The sequence below is a fragment of the Cavia porcellus genome, unplaced genomic scaffold, assembly GCF_034190915.1.
Source record: "Cavia porcellus strain 051 isolate PalLab524CR breed Dunkin Hartley unplaced genomic scaffold, mCavPor4.1 scaffold_2, whole genome shotgun sequence".
NCBI classification, from domain to species: domain Eukaryota; kingdom Metazoa; phylum Chordata; class Mammalia; order Rodentia; family Caviidae; genus Cavia; species Cavia porcellus.
Window position 1 is genome coordinate 35,147,918 of NW_026947485.1, and position 18,998 is coordinate 35,166,915.

At 34.4% G+C, this 18,998-nt stretch overlaps 1 protein-coding gene across 2 annotated transcripts in view; it reads right to left on the minus strand.

Annotated features, from left to right (window-relative positions):
• The window catches only part of Exoc4 (exocyst complex component 4), a 722,212-nt gene that overhangs the window by 398,018 nt on the left and 305,196 nt on the right, over positions 1–18,998 (minus strand). For both annotated transcript variants that reach the window (XR_010044694.1, XM_003467878.5), the window contains one exon: positions 5,344–5,440. Coding sequence is in view for 1 of the 2 variants with exons in the window: in XM_003467878.5 (XP_003467926.2) it covers positions 5,344–5,440 (97 nt within the window). In the remaining variant the exon portion in view is untranslated. The remainder of the gene's footprint in view (positions 1–5,343; positions 5,441–18,998) is intronic.

An 18,998-nucleotide genomic window follows, 5' to 3' on the forward strand; every position in this document is an offset into this window, starting at 1 on the left:
CCCTGTGGGCTAAAAAGAATGCACTGCCAGGTGAACAAAAATTATGAAAAGAGTTATTTTAATAATTGAAGTACAGAAAGTCATATGCAAAGTTTCAGGAACTTGGAGTGCCAGCGATGGTAAACATCAGGGAAATGTAACAAAAGAAAATGTTTTTTCTTTCTAGTAAAACAAAGTGTGTGTGTGTGTGTGTGTGTGTGTGTGTATTGTATGTGTATACATACCCTCATAACCCCCACATGCACACATATACACGCGCACACACACACACACACACACACACACACGACTTCACTAAGTAAAAGGAAGTAACAACATATGCTTAAACAGGTATTGTGATAAAGTCAATTTGTGGTAAGTTCTTTGTGAACTTACTTTTCATTATGTTGAAGTTATGAATAAAAAATGGATATAACCAATTAGAAAAAGTTTGACAAATTAACATGGGAAAATAATGAGTTGTTTAATCCAAGTGAAACACATTCAAGAACAGCACTGGAAGGATGGTTACTAATGCCACAGGCAACTGAATTAGATAGAAATATTATTGGCAGTCAGACAGTTGCTAGGTCCTCAAAAGGAGCCAGGGCAGAAGGCCAGATACCTTGCAACCCTGGAGGACACAAACACCTCCCACTGTGGGCCAAGTCTCAAGACAAAAGATCAAACAAATATATCCACATCCTAAGGATTGATAGTCTAAATAGTTCTCTATCACCCTAAGGAAGCCAGGAGTCACCATCTCAACCCCCTAAGAGAGGAGTCATTGCTCTTTAAGCAGGCCCACTTGCCATGTGACTCATTTCCCCATTTGTGCCCAATTTATATCAATTTTACCTAAGCAATTAATGTATTGTTGGGGCATAATTCTGTCCCACTTTATGCCACCTGTAAGTTCCCTTATTTTTCCCATCTTGGATCCCTCTCAGATTGCAGTTTGCTCTACAAAATCCCTACCAAAGAATTTGGCAACCCACTCAGGAACCCTTCTGTCTCTCAGACAAAAGCTTTCTTTCTCTTAATAAATACATTCTGCTTTTAACTTCCATTGTTCCTAAAATTCATTCTTCGATTTTAGAGAACACGAACTCATACTGGAAATACACAGTATGTTGGGAGTGTCATTCCCCTATATCACTAATAGGTATTTTTGATATGTAACTTTACACACAAAAAAACTGATTTCAGGAGAGGCTGTACTGAACTGTTTTCTCCCATAAAGTATAAGAGATCCCATTGATTCACATAATTTCCAATATCTAGTTGTTGGGTATGACTACGAAGCAGCTCTGAGTATGATTTAAATTTTACTAATTGGCTTTCTATGTTTATCTGTAAGTCTGTCCTAGGCCTAAGCCCCTGGCCCAGCAACAGGAAGTGATTTATACATAGTAAGTGAACCTCTATGAATCTGGTCCTGGCTGAGGCCTGTAGTGGCCTATGAGCCCAGAGATACCTCAAAGGGCAAGATAAGCTCACAACTGTGGACACTCTGGCTCCAATCACAATTAACAAGGTAGAGACTACAGCTGCAAAGCTTACTCCTGCAGTTTCACTTCTACCATGTTTTCATGATAAGACAGTGCTACTAAATTGACTTGTTTCATGACTTGGAGACATCTTTGAAGTGATCCCACGGTCCTGCTCATTGCCAGCACTTTCCTCAGTTTCTCCATCCTTTTTCCTTGGTCCTAATGTGAGTGAACTGATCCAGAGAAGCCTCTGTCTTTACCCTCAAGCCTCGAGCTTAATTAAAGGGTTTTGACCCTCCTGGAGCCCTAAAAATCATACAATTTGTCTGTTTTTATTTAACCTCCACCGTACTCTTGTTTGGAAGATCAGGGATCTAGGACAAAACCCGCTATCTAGTGTTCTTAGGCACCCAATTTTATTAACTATGCAGTCATCAAATATGTAACTGTATACAACTTTTTCTTTAGATTTCTAAAGAAATCTTCACACAGAATCTTAGTTCAACGAATAATCGATGTGCAAAATTCAAGTGAGTCTAAACTGGAACCAAGATGCCCTGTTGTTTTTATTTTAAACTTCAAATCTTCTACTTCTTTTTTCCATATTTCCAGTTTCCTACATTGCCTCTCACACTATGACATACTGTCTTTCAAATAACAGAATGCTAAGTCACAGCCTTTGAATTAGCTTTGGTACTAGCATGGGATAAAACCAGTGAGTATTCTAAAGCAGGGAAGACAGAGCTACAGAATTTTATGCTATTAATCTTGAAAAATAAGAAGAAATGTTTCTAAATCACAGTCCATAACTAACTTAGAGAAGGGAAAATACATCATAAATACTTTATAAACATGGAATATGAGTAACTTAATTAGTAAAACAAAAATGAGAAATTTTAAATGATAATAGAAACAATAACATATACTATTATGATAATACAAATTTGACTATTATCATTTCAAGAATTTGACTCCTAAACTTAGGGAATAATAAACATAAAAATGCTTAAATAGAAAAGTTTTAAAATTTAAAAATCTATAAAACCTTAGTAATTTCAAGATCCATAGCACATTGTTTTCAGCTAAAACTATTTGAAGAGTTTGAGACACAAAGATGCAATTTATACCAAAGGGCTAATTTACAGCTTGAAATGGTCACTTGCTTATCACAAAATTAACTCTGTATGATGTATAATATTCTTGTTACTTCCATTGAAACATAAAGAATAAATGACAAACTGTATCATGTAAAAAATCTCTACTTATTATCAATAAGAAATTAATACTATAAATGACAGTAGAGACCAAATAAGATGAGTGGGAGTATTAAGAAGATTTAAAACATACATACATATATAAAAGCATACATATTATGCTTTTCAAGATTCAAGATCTACATTAAATTATCAGTCTTCTAAATGAAATGTAACCTAAGTGTGAAATAAGTACTAAAATACATTTTCTACTTCGTATTAATAAAAATCTTTTATACAAAAAAGTCTCTTTGGGGACTGGGGATTTAGCTCAGTGGCCTAAAAGCCTGCCTGGCAAGTAGCAAGTACAAGGTCATGAGTTCAATCCGGGTACCAAAAAAAAAAAAAGTCTCTTTGGGGGCTGGGGTATAGCTCAGTGGCATAGCACTTGACTGGCAAGTACAAGGTCCTGCGTTTGATTCCTGGTAGTAAAAAACAAAAAAAGTCTCTTGAAAAGTGCTTGACAACACTTCTAAATAATCCACACTGGGTTTCTTCTATACTTAAAACAGATACAACCAGAAGGATTCCATTTATAGCAATGGTGGCAACTCTATAGCATGAGTGCCACAGGGGGAGTGTTTGTATCACCGAAAGCTCTAAAAGGTTCGCCATCACTGATCCATAGTGTAAGATAACAGTAAATTATAATATACTACCTAAGTTAAACGATGACTATAATGATTAAGATATTTCTCCTGACCATTGACAATGCTAAGTAGAAATCAATTGTAATTACAGAGACAGTGAATACTAAAGTAATTAGCAAAGAAAATTGATATATGTGAACAGTGTCATTTAATGCAGAAATTCGATGTTATAATTTACTACATAATATTTGTAGGTAATATCAACTAAGCCAAGAAAAGCAGTCTTAAAAAGCAATGTTAAGTCTCTTAATACCATGATTCTCAAATCAATTTCCTTGCTGCAAATATCTGTCAAAGAAAAAATTTTTAAAGGTTTAAAACACTTCACCAAAACTTTATTATTATGGAGGTATGATTTTTTATTTGAATCCATATATCTGTATTGTTACCTTTAAAAGCAACTAGAAAAATTGAAATAATGTCTATATAAATAAGAGATTTACATTAAACCAGTCATAATGGCAGCAATTTACTAAATCTTGTTTAATGGAAAGGTGGAAAAATTCCAGTTAAACTGCTAAATGTTTTGGAAAAGTACACATAGTATTATCTCTGGCTAATTGAGTACCTTTTGTTTAATTGCTATTCCAAATGCTGCAAATGTTGTAGAAGTTATTTGAGGAAGCTGAGGTGTTATTCTGAGAAACAATCAAGCATAGTGAACTCACAGTTTCTGTTCCATTAAATGAAAAAACAGCAAAATGTATAATGGCTCTTGTGATGATTAAGCTTAATTGTCGACTTCACTAGATTAAGAGACCCCTGGTGAGGCCACTGAATCATGAAGGTGCCTATCTGAACATGCTGGTAGGAGGCGAGCCCAGGTGGAGGTAGTCACAGGGAGTAGCTGTGCCTTTGAAAGGCATGTCTCTTGCTAGGACTCTCCCTCTGCGCTGCTGTACTCTGCTTCCTGGTTGCTATGAAGTAGGCAACCTAACACACCTTTCTGCCAAGAAGTTCCCGACTTGAAGTTAACTGACCATGGACTGAATTTTCTGAAGCTGTGAGCCAAAAACATGTGTCTTCTTTAAATTGTGAGCATCAATCAGGTATTGTGTCCCAGCAATACAAAAGCTGAACAACATAGATCTTTATAGACAACATACACAATTAATATTATCTGAACCTTAAAAGTTGTTTTTAAAATTGTGTGTATATGTGATAAATAAATAAGAAGTACAAAGGAGTTCAAATTCCCAAATTATTTTTCCCATTGTATCAAAAATATGTAATACATATGCAAATTTGTTTCACTTATGCCACTAGCTTTTTCTTAATTCATTGAAAAGAAAGTTTGAGGTTATTATCTGTTTCTTCTTTGTAAGAGAAAATTTTTGTTTAGGTCTTTTACTCTGAGTAACTGCACTGAAGATAATGATACAGATAACTATTGTTACTCTCATTTTCTTGTGAAATTCTGTGCTTTTTCTTTTTCTTTGTTCTGTGCTGTTTTCTTTGTTCTCTGTTTCTTTGTTTCTTTTTCTTTGTTTTGGTGCCCAGATTCAAACTCATGACCTTGTGCTTACCAGGAAAGCGCTTAAGCCATTGAGACCAAATTCTGCTTTTTCATGAAGTAAAAAATTAATTAAAAAAAAAAAAAAAAACTAGTGGCAAGCTGGCATTCTCCAATGGATCATAGTTTACCAATATCTAGAACAGATCAAAGAGAAGAGAAAAAGGAAGAGAAGAATGGGATTTGGGAATAGGAAGAAAGAAAATAAATATTTAAGAATTATTATTGCTGAGAACAAGTAGCTATTTGTGAGGTTGAGATTATCTGTTCTACTGACCAGCTTTGTGAGACCGAGAAAAAGAACAAAGTGCTTTTACTTTTTTTTTTTTTTTTTTTTTTGTGCTTTTGTATGACCCATTTCCATGCTAACTGAACTAGATGCAGCAGCATTGGTACATTAGCACAAATAATAAAAATACTGATCTTCAGAAAGTTCATCAAGGAACCTGACTTACCTTAGTAATGGGTGAAATATGACAGTAATGTTTCTGGCTCCAGGTTTGCACACAAATTTTGTTCCTCCACCTTCAATTAAGTTGTCATCAGGACCCCCTTGGAGGAAAAAAAAAAAGAGAAAGTTAGCTTATTGGAACTTTTTACAGATAAATAAGTCAGGCCTATCTACATGGCTGTTATACTGTCATACGGATGATCTTTGGAAAGAAATTATCTTCAAAATCTGAAAATTATTTTGAATAGCTTGATCCAGTCTTTCTCACTTGATTAAACTATAGATTACAATGTTTACATGGGAGTGAGAAAAGTTAAAGAAATTTAGTAAGTTTAAATGACATCCTAAAACCAAAAGTACAAGTTTATAGTCAACAAAGATTACAACCTTAATCTCTAGTTACTAGTTTCTGATCCAGAAAGTAGGTAACACAAAACTTTAAAGAAGCGCCATTCAATGTTGTTCCAGGCTGTAAAGACTTACGCAGGGACTCAGACATGTAACTGAACATATATCATCAAATTTAAGATCCCACTCACTGTAAGATGCACTATTATTTTATGCACCACTAGGAAAAAAATCCTTTTAACTAAACTGTACAATGCTTTTTAAAAAATCTTTATTTTTTCAGACTGGGAAGTTTTTAGGGTTTCTCAGTAAACATAGGTTTACCATACATCTGTGATACACATTCAGTGTATCACACTGGAAACAGAAACACACAAACAGAAAAGGAAACAGAAGAAATACAAACTCATCATGCCACACTTAAAAGTGTATTACAATCTAACTCTTCGGAATGACTGATTCAGAGTTGTCAATATTCTTGTTTTTTAATTGTCATCATATGCCACCATAAATGTGAATATTTTAAAGAAGTGTTCTATATTGCAGTCAACAATTTATTCAGATTGCTGGTACTCATTCTGCAAAGTAAAAAGCTGGTACTTCTGGGGCTGGCGATTTAGCTCAGTGGCACAAGGATCTACCTGGCAGGCATAAAGTCATGAATTCGATCCCTGGTACCAAAACAAAAACAAACAAACAAACAAACAAAAATGAATAAAGCTGGTACTTCTTTGATGATGTTAGAATATTTAAATAGAAGGCTGTCCTATACCAGCCAGGACTCATATTCCTTCGTCAATTGGATACTAACTGGTTACTTAAGTGAAACCTAAGAGGATTACAATGCAAGAAGTAAGCACCAAACTGAGTTAACAACATTCACTATGATTATTTTCCAAAGGTAGACAGTCACTTAGGTGCCACTTATTTAAGATACAACCTAATTTCAGAGATTAGAATGTGGAAAAACCTTTGGATTTGGGGAGAAATGCTTTCACTATCACCAACATCACATTTTTTCATTAAAATTAAATTCAATTAATGTCCTTGTTATCCACTCCAGGGAATTGAAGTAATTCCTTTGATTGGTGGAAACTGAAAGGAAAAAATGGGCGTGCACGGCTTAGCAAGCTCCTAACCCCACCTAGGAAAGAAGAAGGTCTGCAGCTAGTAAATATTGTCTAGTACAAGTTGAGTTGTAAGGCTGGCACTGTAGCTCAGTTATAAAGTGTTTGTCTAGAATGCTTGAGGTCCTGGTTTCAATTCCCAATATCACAAATAATAATGATAATAACAATAATGATAATAATAAAAAGGAGGAGGAGTTGTTTAGATATAAAGATACTGCTTTTAAAAAAAAGGAATGAAGTAGTCCAGCACATTTTATAAATGAGTAAATAAATCCTTCTTTAAGGTTCAGTTGTAAAGCTCATTGATTCTCAAACTAGGTAATGTTCTTCAAGCCAGGTACTATCAGTAGAGAAGAGGAGTTTCACTTTCCTTGTACTATAAGCTATTTGTTTTACTTTAAGATTTCTCGCAAGAAACATGGACACTACTTAAGGGATTTCTTAAAAACCCTAGAAACCTACACCTATAGAATTTTATTTATTTCTTCTAAAATAAACATTTTTCCTGATGATAGTTCTTTGCATGATACCAATTACCAATAAACCTCATTGACTTATTATCTATCATAATACTCTCTGATGGTGATATGGACTAATAAATACATGTGAAGTTTCAGAATTGCATACTCTTGATCATAGAAACTTCCCAGAAGAATCAAAATCTAGGTAAACACCAATAGAATTGCTTGTATCTATGAACTAATCAGTGCATAATTTTTCTAAGAATAATAGGTGTGGTGGCACACCCAGGAAAACCTAGCACTCAGGAGATTGAGACAAAAAGATTGCCAGAGTTCAAGGCTAACCTGGGTTACATAGTGAGACCCTCTCTCAAAAAAAAAAAAAAATAAATAGATACAAAATTTAATATATAAAATATATTTTGTAAATATTATATATGTATAGATATATTACAGCATTAATAGCTCTTAACCCAAAATCATAATCTGCTTCTTATCACTTGAAAGAATCTAGCCTGTAATGCCATTTATGAATCAGAGAAATTAGTGTCCTGCTATATACTGAAGTTAAAAGCAAAATGAAAACATCAAGACTAACAGAGGCTGGGTATGCAGGTTAGTGATAGAACACTTGCTTAGTAAGAGAAAGCCCCTGGTTCACTCAATTCAAAACACTCCTTTCCCTCCCCAAATTTTAGCATAAACATTATTAATATTTAATAAAAATATCCCAAAATGTCATATAGTATGGTTATAAACAGAAAAAAGAAACTCAGAACAAACACATCTCATCTATCAACATACAATCTAATTAGAAGTGAATTACCAATGGCATGTATACTGAAGAAACTAGGTTACAGTTTGGAAACCGAGAGCAGCATAAATAACTTCCACTGAGATAAACACAAAAAGCAATGCTTTATTCTACTTAATTAAGTTAACGTATCTTTATGGAGTATATATGCGTTGGAATAATTGAGTACCAATGGTTTCTAAATATTCTATTCTCTCTCTCTCTTTTAGATTTTAAATGTTCAGTGATTGAATTCAGACTTGAACAACTTCATTCCAATCAAGCTAGTTGCTTCATGCACACTGAAAACATAGTTTGCACAACCACATGTATGCATTGGCCAGCCAGGGCTCCCACCTGAGGTCCTTCTCTCTACCTACCAATCTTTTATACCCCATGTTTCCTCAAAACTGTGAAATACCCTCCCTGAAAGCCCACAATTCTTTTAACATCAACTTTACCTAAAACAACCTATATGAACCTTCAAATAGGTCATTTTCAATATTGTTATATGTTTTTTAACTTTTACCTAACTTTTCTTGCTTGGATGCTAAGTTACTGGAATGTGGTTATATAAGCAGACACTTGCAGGATGAATGAAAGAACAAAGGCTTAAATAGGTAAAATGTTACTAGAATTAGATAAGAAAGAACGTGTGAAAAGTCTTGGTAAATTGTCAAAAATCTAACAAGTGTAAGCAACTCATAAACAGTAGGTATGCTCAATATTTTTGATGATAGTAATGTAAGGAATAAAGATAACAAAATGCATGATACAAACCAAAATTAAGCAAAGTGTTGTTAGAAGTATCAATTATAGAGAGATTTTGCTATAGAAATCAAGACTAGAAAATAATAGTTTCATTAGTTCTAAACCTCTGCTGGTTACAAAAAAGATAACTGCTGATTGACATAGTGTACTAGAGCTAAATAAAAAGTAAAATCTGGACAGAAATAAGAAGGAAAAAACCCACTCTCCTCCCTACCTCAATCCCTAGCCAAAATTCTACCACAGGAACTTTAATCAAGTGGCAACTACATTGTATTTATTTATTTTTGGTTTTTTTTTTCTGTTTTTTCTACATTGCATTTTGCAGTGATTTCTTCTTAGTCAATCAGATGTCCAAATCAATCTTACAAAATGCTATGGTATGAATATGTCCCCTAAAATATATGTGTTGGAAACTTAAGTTAAATGGTGTTAGAAGGCAAGAGCCTGTGCCACCAGGGCTCTCATGAATGGATTAAGGGTCATATCACAGGAGTGAGTTGGTTATAAAAGGCCAAATTTGAACTACTTCTCTCTCTCTCTCTCTACCCTCCTCCTATGGGATGATGATATTCTTTATCCCTGGATCTTGAGCTTGCCAGTCTCTAGAATCATAAGCCACAAACTTGTATTCATTGTAGACTATGTAGACTGAGATATTCTATTACAGCAGTACAAAAATGGATAAGGTACTAAATAACCAATGAACAGCACCAGCCCAAGACACTTGAAAATAAATTTTTCATCGCCAAAAGTAAAGGCATGGCTAAAGACTATACGGTCTCTTGAGTCTAGATATCTAGATATTTTCTAGCATTTTCAGTGTTCTGGTTGAGAAACAAAACTTCTCTCACTTACCTTTCTATCCATCATCAAGTAACCCTGTCATGAACATTAAGGAGTATGTTGCTCAGTCCTGAGAAGAGCACTTCCTGGCTGGAACATCTCTCTCTACCATTCATTTTTACAATCTAATGTCACCCGGGAGAAGCCAGCTTCCAGGCTCCAGAGAAAAGGCTGAATATTGATGGATTGTTGAAACGAAAGAGAAACTAACAATGGTATTACAAGTAGAAAATGTAGTGTCAAAGGAAAAAGAAATGTCCCAGTCCTATTTCCTAGGGTTTTGTTTTGTTTTTTAACAATGAAGAAGCTCATTTGACATATTCTCCCAGATGACCAGCAACAAGTATCAAGGCCACCTAATAACTGTGGATATGACAGCATTTCAGGACTTGTAGGATGGTATCTTCCTTTAGAATTCATTTATTTTTAAGACATTAGCTTCAACATTTTTTCCTTCCCAACTAAGGCTTGCTGTCATTGATAATTATTACAGTCACCTTAAGAAAAGACACAGAAAACCAATGTCTCAGAAAGAAATGAGAAGAATGTTCACTGAAATGATTATGGTACAGCAGAAAGAATCAATATAATTTTGTGGTCCCACATCTGCTATTATTACAAATGTGATAAAATTATTTAAATAATCTAAGCTTCAGCTTCCCCAATTATACATGGACTGCAATAAACTCTCAAAGACTCGTGCTGATGTTCAAGTAAAATAATATGAACCAGAGCACTTAGAATAGTGTTCATTACCCAGTAGATCTGAAATAAATGGTTGTTACTTTTTCAAAATCGTCAATTAAGGAGCTAAATGACTACACACACACACACACACACACATATCAGTGGAACAGTAGTTTTTTAAAAAGGTCCAATTTTTAAAAAGTTATTATTGTTACTTTAGGCAACACAGTACTATTTAATATCATTAATGAGACTACAAATCAATGAAACAACTTTGATTTTTTTTATAACATTACTGCAGTGACAGACTTAGAAAATTGCTGGGAACACCTGCAGCATGACAGAATGAAATAAGCATTTTCCTACTCTTAGTTTTTTTAATTAAAAACAATCAATATCAAATGTATAGATATTAACATTATGAATATCCTGTGCCAAGCATTGTACTTAAATGAAAATAGTGTAGATTTTGATGATGACTTTTATTAAGCTACAGAAAGCAGCCTGGTATCTCTGACATTTTAAAAGTGTACTGTACTTAAAACTGGCTTTCCACATTTTTAAAAAAATAGTGAATGGGGTCTGGGGGTTTAGCTCAGCAGCATAAGCGCCTGCCTTGCAAGCAGGCAGTCATGAGTTCAATCCCCGGTATCAATAAAAAGGAAAAAAGAAAAAAAAAAATAGTGAAGTTGTATTCTTTTGAGGAATTTAGTTTATGTCAAAAATATACCAAAAAAAGGCAGACTTTACAATAATCTGCATCAGTAAACAAGATCTATAATTGATCAAGAGCCAGCTAAATGGTCTAAGAGTTTCCTGGATTCTCACCTTGCCAGAAAAGTTGTTTTTAGATTACATTCTTTACTATGTGCCTATTTGTAAAGCATAAATTATCATTATGACTTACTGCTGATGCTACCACCATCACTAAACTTGTATCAAGGGGCTTTATGTTACTCTAGGCGTTAGTGCTAAATCAAGAAGAAAATCAATGCAAAATGTATTACTGTTAAAATCACAAAAATCAAGAGGGCACTGTTTTTCTGGTTCTCCTGAGAAGAAAAGGCAGCAAAAAGCTCCTTCATGAAAAGACCCTTTTCTAGACTCAGCTCATACCTAAAGTGTAATTACTGACAATATCATTTTGTTCATGGATATACCCTTGTGCCTAGAATACCCATTTTTGTTGGATGACTACATCTTAAATAAACAAATAAACAGAAAATAATGAACAATGTCTTTTCACTAACTGAATTCTAACCAAACCATTCAGGAATCAATAGCTGTGTTTTTACATGAAGTATGTTGCATGAGAAATCCAGATAAAGGGCTGAAACAGTGTATTGGTAAAAAAAAATATTTTGTATAGAAGACAAACTGCCAAATAGAAACAAGTAAGTTACTCTCATGATAAGTGAAGTAAGCACTTTGCCCAGGTTTCATTTGATCAGTTACAGTTTATTGTTTTTTTGCTCTAAAACAGTATGATAGTAATTAACACAAGGATTACACAAGGATAACACAAGTATTACAGAGGGACTCATTTTCAACATATATCTACTAGGAAACAAGTACTCTGCTGGGCACTTCATATAAATTAACTCACTTGATCTTAATAAAACTATAAAATATTATTCTCTAACATAGATATAAAGAGATGGAGTTTTGAGGCTGACAAGGAAAAGTGAAATGCCTTGTTCAAGGCCACACATATTGTAGGTTCAAAATTCAAACTTCAGTCTGTCTTTTCCAAGAAAAAAATTTTCAACTACATATCTACCCTATTATTTAATATCATTTTATGTTCCCAAAGAACTCAGAAATTGAATAAGATGACACATAGGACGATGATATAAGAAAATTACAAAATAGCACTAACCCCTGATTTTATGATGGTAGGACACAGAAAATGCATTTTTCCCGAGAATCAACACTAAATATAGCTGCTGTTTTTTTTTTTCAAGCCAATATACAAAAAGCCTCTTTAATTAAAAGCCATAAGTGCAGATCAGAAGAAAACATAGTCTCGATGTAAAGCCATCAGAAGGGCAGTATTTCTGGGGAAACACATTTAGTGATCCAACTGAGACAAGAAATGATACTTTCCTCTGTAATATAGTTCCAGTAGCAAGAAGCAGAGCTCTCCAATTTCCTGTTGTTCCTGAGGGGCTAACAGTAGGCATGGGATGCTCCCTTTCCTTCACCCTCAGACTCCTAGTAAAGGATCCTTGGAGGCTCAGGAATAGAAAGTAGGCAGGCCAGAAAGGGCTGGGACCTTCCAAGAGGGAACTGTGGAGAGTTTGTGTCTCTTGATCCCAGTAATATTGATTAAAACACACACACACACACACACACACACACACACACACACACACACACTTTTATTGCTTGGTACTCCTTAAAAAAAGGGAAAACAACACACACTTCCCTTTCTTTTACTATCATTGCAGGCTATGTTCACCTTTATAACTACCTGGGGCCTCATACAATATTTTATAGTTCACTGGCAACACACAAAAGCTGGAGTCCCACAGAAGTCATCTTATAATTATTAATTTTAACAACAAAGAAAGAGGAGATAATAGGGAAAAACATAGTTTCAAAGTTTCAAAAGTTGTATAACAAAATAAGCAGTCCTACTATAATACTGAATACACTGCAGCCTCCCTTCCAATTTTGTTTCTTCTCTCTTCCTTCCCTCCCTCCTTTTCTTCCTTTTTTTAAGATCTGACTCTGTATTTTGATACCTACTATAACTTTTGAGAATTATGAACGTGAATCTTGGACTAATACTTATGAAATGCACTTTTCCATTGGCTACACCAAATATTCATAACTTAATACAGACATGAAAGGCTTGTGAGAAAAACAAGCAATACTTGTGGGTCCTTTTGGATGACAAGTATCACTCAGGAATCAGCACTGACAGCCATAGCTAAGCAATCTTTTTGCAGTATATGCAGCCACAATAATTGCTGATGATTGAAAACTGCCATCTATGCTACGGAGTAAAACCATGCCTCCCTCTTTATACCTTTCCTTTAACAGGATTCTGAACCAATACGAAACAATCAAATAAACACAAACAATGTTTTCTTGGGGCATTTTGTCAGTGCCTTCATCCTACAGAATGAGAGTAAGGGAAACAGTCCAAGAATAAGGAGTTTTTGAAAGCAGAGATTATATGCTAATTTCTTTAATGATGTGGTGGCTTAAGGTCAACAGTGATGAAATCAATTAATTTTTCAAAGAATGAGAGAAAAAATACTGATGAAGAATTTCTTCATAATCCTTTTCTGTTACCAAGAGCCCACTGATATGAAATATCTGGAAATAATAGTATAACAATATAATTATAAAACATTTTAGGGCAGATAGAATGGAAAAGATCTGCCAATTGTGACAGAAAAACAGTGAGAAAAAGAGTTGAAGGCTATGGTAAAAGAGATTCAGAATATTAACTGTGGATGGGTGGAGCTGAGAAGACACAGTATGTTGCTAGGCACTTGCCCCCCAAAAATGGAGGAAGCTGATACTCAAGGATCTCTCTAAGATCAATGTATTTATGGCTGGACTCTAAGGAAGAGTTCACAGCATGGGAGGCTGATCTTAGATGCCTGGCATTACATCCTCACTTTCCTGGTCATCATGACCACAGGATTCTATCCTCTGAATTAGAAATGGAGAAAGAGAGGGGAAAGTTTGATGTTTGCTGCTTAAACAACTGTGCAGCAGCACAGTTTGGGAATGATGGTCAGATAAAGAAATAAAGGAAATTCCAAGATCTCATCTAAAAGAAAAAAAGGTCCCTTTTGGTCCATCTTAAAATCAGCCATAAGTATAAGGAAAAAGAATAAACATAGTATTGAATTTAGGACTATATAACATAGTATTCTTGGAGAAATACCACATAAAACATTTTTTGTATAAAAAGGACACTATATAGTTGCATTATAGTAGCATACTTCTGTTGGAAATTTCCAGGTGAGCAGATTGCTAAAGGCAAAAAATTCATGAGTTTTTCTTCAAGTAAGAGGATCTCCTCTAGATTTTTAAAGACCATGAAATGATTCTTATATAATATCACATATTTTTGTACTTTAAGATTAAAATATATTCTTAATAATAAATTCTAAATAAACACTCGTATTTATTTTGGAGTAGTCTCTTGATTGAAAAAAAAGTGGGGGTAAAAAGCAACATACGCACTTATTTATTATCAAACTAATAATAAGCCAAAAAAGTTTGGTAGGACTCGATCATATTGGGAACAAACAAAAATGAAGCAACAAATTTTAAAGTCAGTAAGAGCTCATCAACAACCATCAGTAAAGTACGTTTACCTGGACTCTTCTATGCTGGTATATCAAGGAAAGATTCATTACTAGGAGTAAAATGTTTGTATAACTTTTCTAAAAAGTGGTACTCTCAAATGGCATGTTTTTTAAAGAGGAAAAAATATAAGACTTGAGCCAGTTACCAAAGCATCCACAGTTGTTGCATGTGTATTTTTAAGTGGTTGACCAATAAGGCACAAGGGAGCTCTAAATGATCATCTTGGAGCAGCATTCCCATATTAGTGACATTATTCTCCAACTCACTTTATTTTAAGGGAACATAGGGAAATTATATTGATTCTTTCTTCTTCTCCTTAACTAGTTTCAACAGTTTTGAATCTATTTAATATGTTTTAGTGACTGGTCAACAATATCTAGTTCAAAGTTCTCACATACATAGTTGGGATCCCCTACCTTACTTACATGTTTGATTTCTCTAAACCAGCATATTTTTAATGTTTTTATGTATATATTAATACTTCATTTTTAATGGCTGAATATTTTAATGTATGTAAATATGGCATTTAGTTTATTAAAATGCTTATCAGCTGCTAAAATGGATAGTTTTGTTTTGAGACTATTATGAAGAATGCTACTATTGACATTCATGTACACATTTTTGTGTGAAAGTATGTTTTCAATTCTCTTGACTATAAGTCTACATTTATATTTTTAAGAAACTGCTAAGCTGTTTTCCAAAGAAGCTATAGCTAACACTAGGTGTTTTGTTTTCTGCTTTTAAGAAACACAAAACTGGGTTTAAATGGAGTTAGGACAGTAGTGAAAAAACAGAAAAAAATGAATATTTTATTCACCAGAAGAATCCCTTTACACTAAAACCAGCTCACCAAACTATTTTCTTAAGTGACCTTATCTGTTTCAAGGATGACTGAGAAAGCATTACCAGATACAACAGATGATGGTGGCCAGACCAGGAGCATTTGGTAAGTGGTAGAACTTAGGGATTGTCTGTGCTATCTGTACTGTTCCAACTAAGACTTTGTGCTATTTCATCACCCTCAACTTAAAAAAGGCAACAAGGTTTAATCTCTTCATTCAGATCTCAGATTGCACAAGATTTTACTGAGGACTTCTTGTTAAAATAGAATGGCACAAAGGACAAAAGAATACAACAAAGTCCCCAAGCCAGATAAACTCATCTCACTGTTGATCTGACATATGTGGCTATTAGTGTCTTTCAGTGATGACCTGCTAGCTGGATGGTAGTCTTACAATACAAAGAAGCATCCAACTGAGAACAGACTGAGCCCATAAATCTTATTTTGCCTATGGAATGGTATACAATGAAGTCCACCAAAAATGATTGAGATATAACTACATTAGCTCATGTAGCATATACAGTGTTGTTTAATGCTTTTATTGTATTCAGCTCTGAGACATACTTAAATGTAAGTACTCCCAAAGTTGAAAAGGAACTATGTTGAAAGCATCAACATGACAGTTACAAAGTAAACTAAGCCAAATGACAAAAAGAGGCGAGTAATATGGGAGGCTCTTTAAACACAAATTTACAGTCAATATACAAGTTTCAAAACACCCAGTGGCACTGAGCTTACTTGGTGACAAAGATAATCAGTGCTGGCACCCAAACAGAAACAACATTATTTAATGGCTCACAAGGAGCATCTGGATTACTGTGGCACAGGTGGCTTTAAATAACTTTACCAGCAGACCTGTAGTCATTATTCAGATTTCATTAGTAACAGGTAAGTTTTCAAGTTCCAGGCACTGTAGACATCAACTCTTGCAATATTCTGATGGAATTAAAAAAATTAATCTTCTAAAAAAGCTAAAAATGAGCCATGACATGATTAACAATCAAAATAAGTGGCAGAGACATGTTTTTTTCTTTTAGTACATAGAGAATATAGGAGTTCAACAAATAATTAATAAAAATAAATATTTTACAATCTACCCAAACTGTGTATTCTACAGTTCTTAATGTCTAATACTCTTTTTTTTTTTAACTCAGTGAAATACTTATACAGTAAATCTCCAACTTAGGAACATTTCCAGTTGTGAACTCTCACATGTATGAATATTTTTAGATGCAAACAAATTGCAAAACAAACTCCCAGGTCTGCCAGACTCTGTCATATTGTGCTGCTGTGTGCTTACTACACAATGTGGTAGTGTACAATAGTACAGTGCTCAATCAGAGCCCAAGATGTACAGAAGAAAGAGGAAAAGCAGTGGTGATGTGCAGGGGACTGCTGGGAAGTACAAAGCAGTAACCATGGAAAGAAAAATGAAAATAATTGAGACTGGACCTAGGTGAAGAAATAGTGAGTTACACATTCTTATAAAATGAATTGTTCAACCATTGACATTCAATAAAGACCAAGGACAAGATCAGGGAACACATTAAGTTCTTTATGTTTTGGATTGTGTATTTGTATCAAACATGTATAAAGACTCACTTTTTCAGATTTATGAATAAATCTGACTTACAAACAAATTCGTCTTACAAACATTCTTCTGCAACAGAACTCACCAGTATGTCAGGAACTTACTGCACAAATAACAGAAAATACAGCCCCCTCACACTTATCTAGAATAGCTGTGGAGAAAAGTATTCTATGTGTAGTGTCTTGACAACTGTCCCTCACTAAAAATAGTAGGTTCAAAGTCAACCATCCACAAAAGCAATTTTCCAATCTTTTTTTCTGCACACTTGTCTGGCAGCCTTATACTTATCCTTGCATTTTTTATTTTCTATTTCATTAGTCATCACTGTTATATATCACACCCCTAAAGCTTTATTATTTTACATTTTATCCCCAAATTCCAATTCTAGGAATTTATTCAGAACCTGAAAAATGATATAATGTGGAAGAACTTAACATATGGCAACAAATATGTATTTCTCACAGAATGGCATACTAAGCTAGGTGAAAAGATGATAGAAGTTGCTCATTCTTATAACTTACAACGCAATACAGAATGGAACAGATAAACCTAAATACATAAAAATGCAAATTACACATATAACTGGATATCATACTGCCAATTATATGCACATACAAATACTATAAAAAAGGCAAGAAAAATATAAAAGGCAGGATATGTTATAACAAAAGTTTATTAATTAAAATCATCTTGAGAACTTGTCTGTGTTAGTGTCAGATAAATGCACCAGTGAAAGTCCTTTCTGATCTGTATTTTTAGTATTTCACCTCTGCAGAATCTGACTCCCTTTACATGTATGTGTATACCATGTGTGTATTCAATAGGTTCATACCACACATGAATTTATGTGTATCTATTCTTTAGTGTCAACTCTGAAAGTAGATTCTATCAGAAAATGTCTGCATCAGTTTATGCTACTCCACCAAAGGGAAAACCTATACTTTCAAATTATTTCACATTATTCAAAAGTTGAATATTTTGAAAATTAGGAATTCCCTTGGCATCTTTCCTCACTTCAACCTGCTCCAGGGTGACCTATTTTCTTATAGTAGTCTTTTATAGGAGAGAGAAAAATTTACAGGAAAGGGATCATATTTTTTAGCTGATCCATTTATCTACATTATATGGAGTTAGACTGTGGAGTACTTTTTGTTAGACTCACCATGTTGGATAAATCATGGGATCTATCTCTATTTTCCTTGTCTTGAAAGTTCACATGGGTTGGAAAATTACCTCAGGGTAAAAAGTTGCTGCAGACCACTACAAAGTGGCTTTGAGCAGGATTTAAAATTAACTAATTGGCTGTCTACATTTATCTGTGAATCTGTCCTAGGCCTAGGCTCCTTGCCTCCTCATGGGAGCTGATTCATACATAGTAAGTGAACCTCTATGAATCCTTGGTCGTGGCTGAGGCCTGTAGTGGCCTGAGATGCTAGTGGAACCTCAAAAGACAAGCTAAAGCCACAGCTGAGGACACCTGGCTCAATCAATTAACTAGATAGAGACTGCAGCTACAGGCATCTCACTCCTGTAGTCTGATTCTGATCATAAATGTTATCATTGAGGTAAGATGGTTTGCCTAAACTGGCATAATTTAAAGTGACTCCCAAGGCCCTGCTCTTTTCCCACGTTTTCCTCAGTTTCCTTGCTCTTAGGAGAAGAAATAAACACATGGGCAGTCCAGAGAAGCTCTTTGTCTTAGCTGTCAAAGTCAAGAACTCTGAAAGAGGCTTTTGATCCTCCGAGAGCCCTAAAATCATACCACTTGTCTCACTTATTTAAGCCTTCATGGTACACTCATTTGGAAGACTGGGGATCTAGATTAGGACACAACAAAGTGTCTTTGGTAATACTCCCTT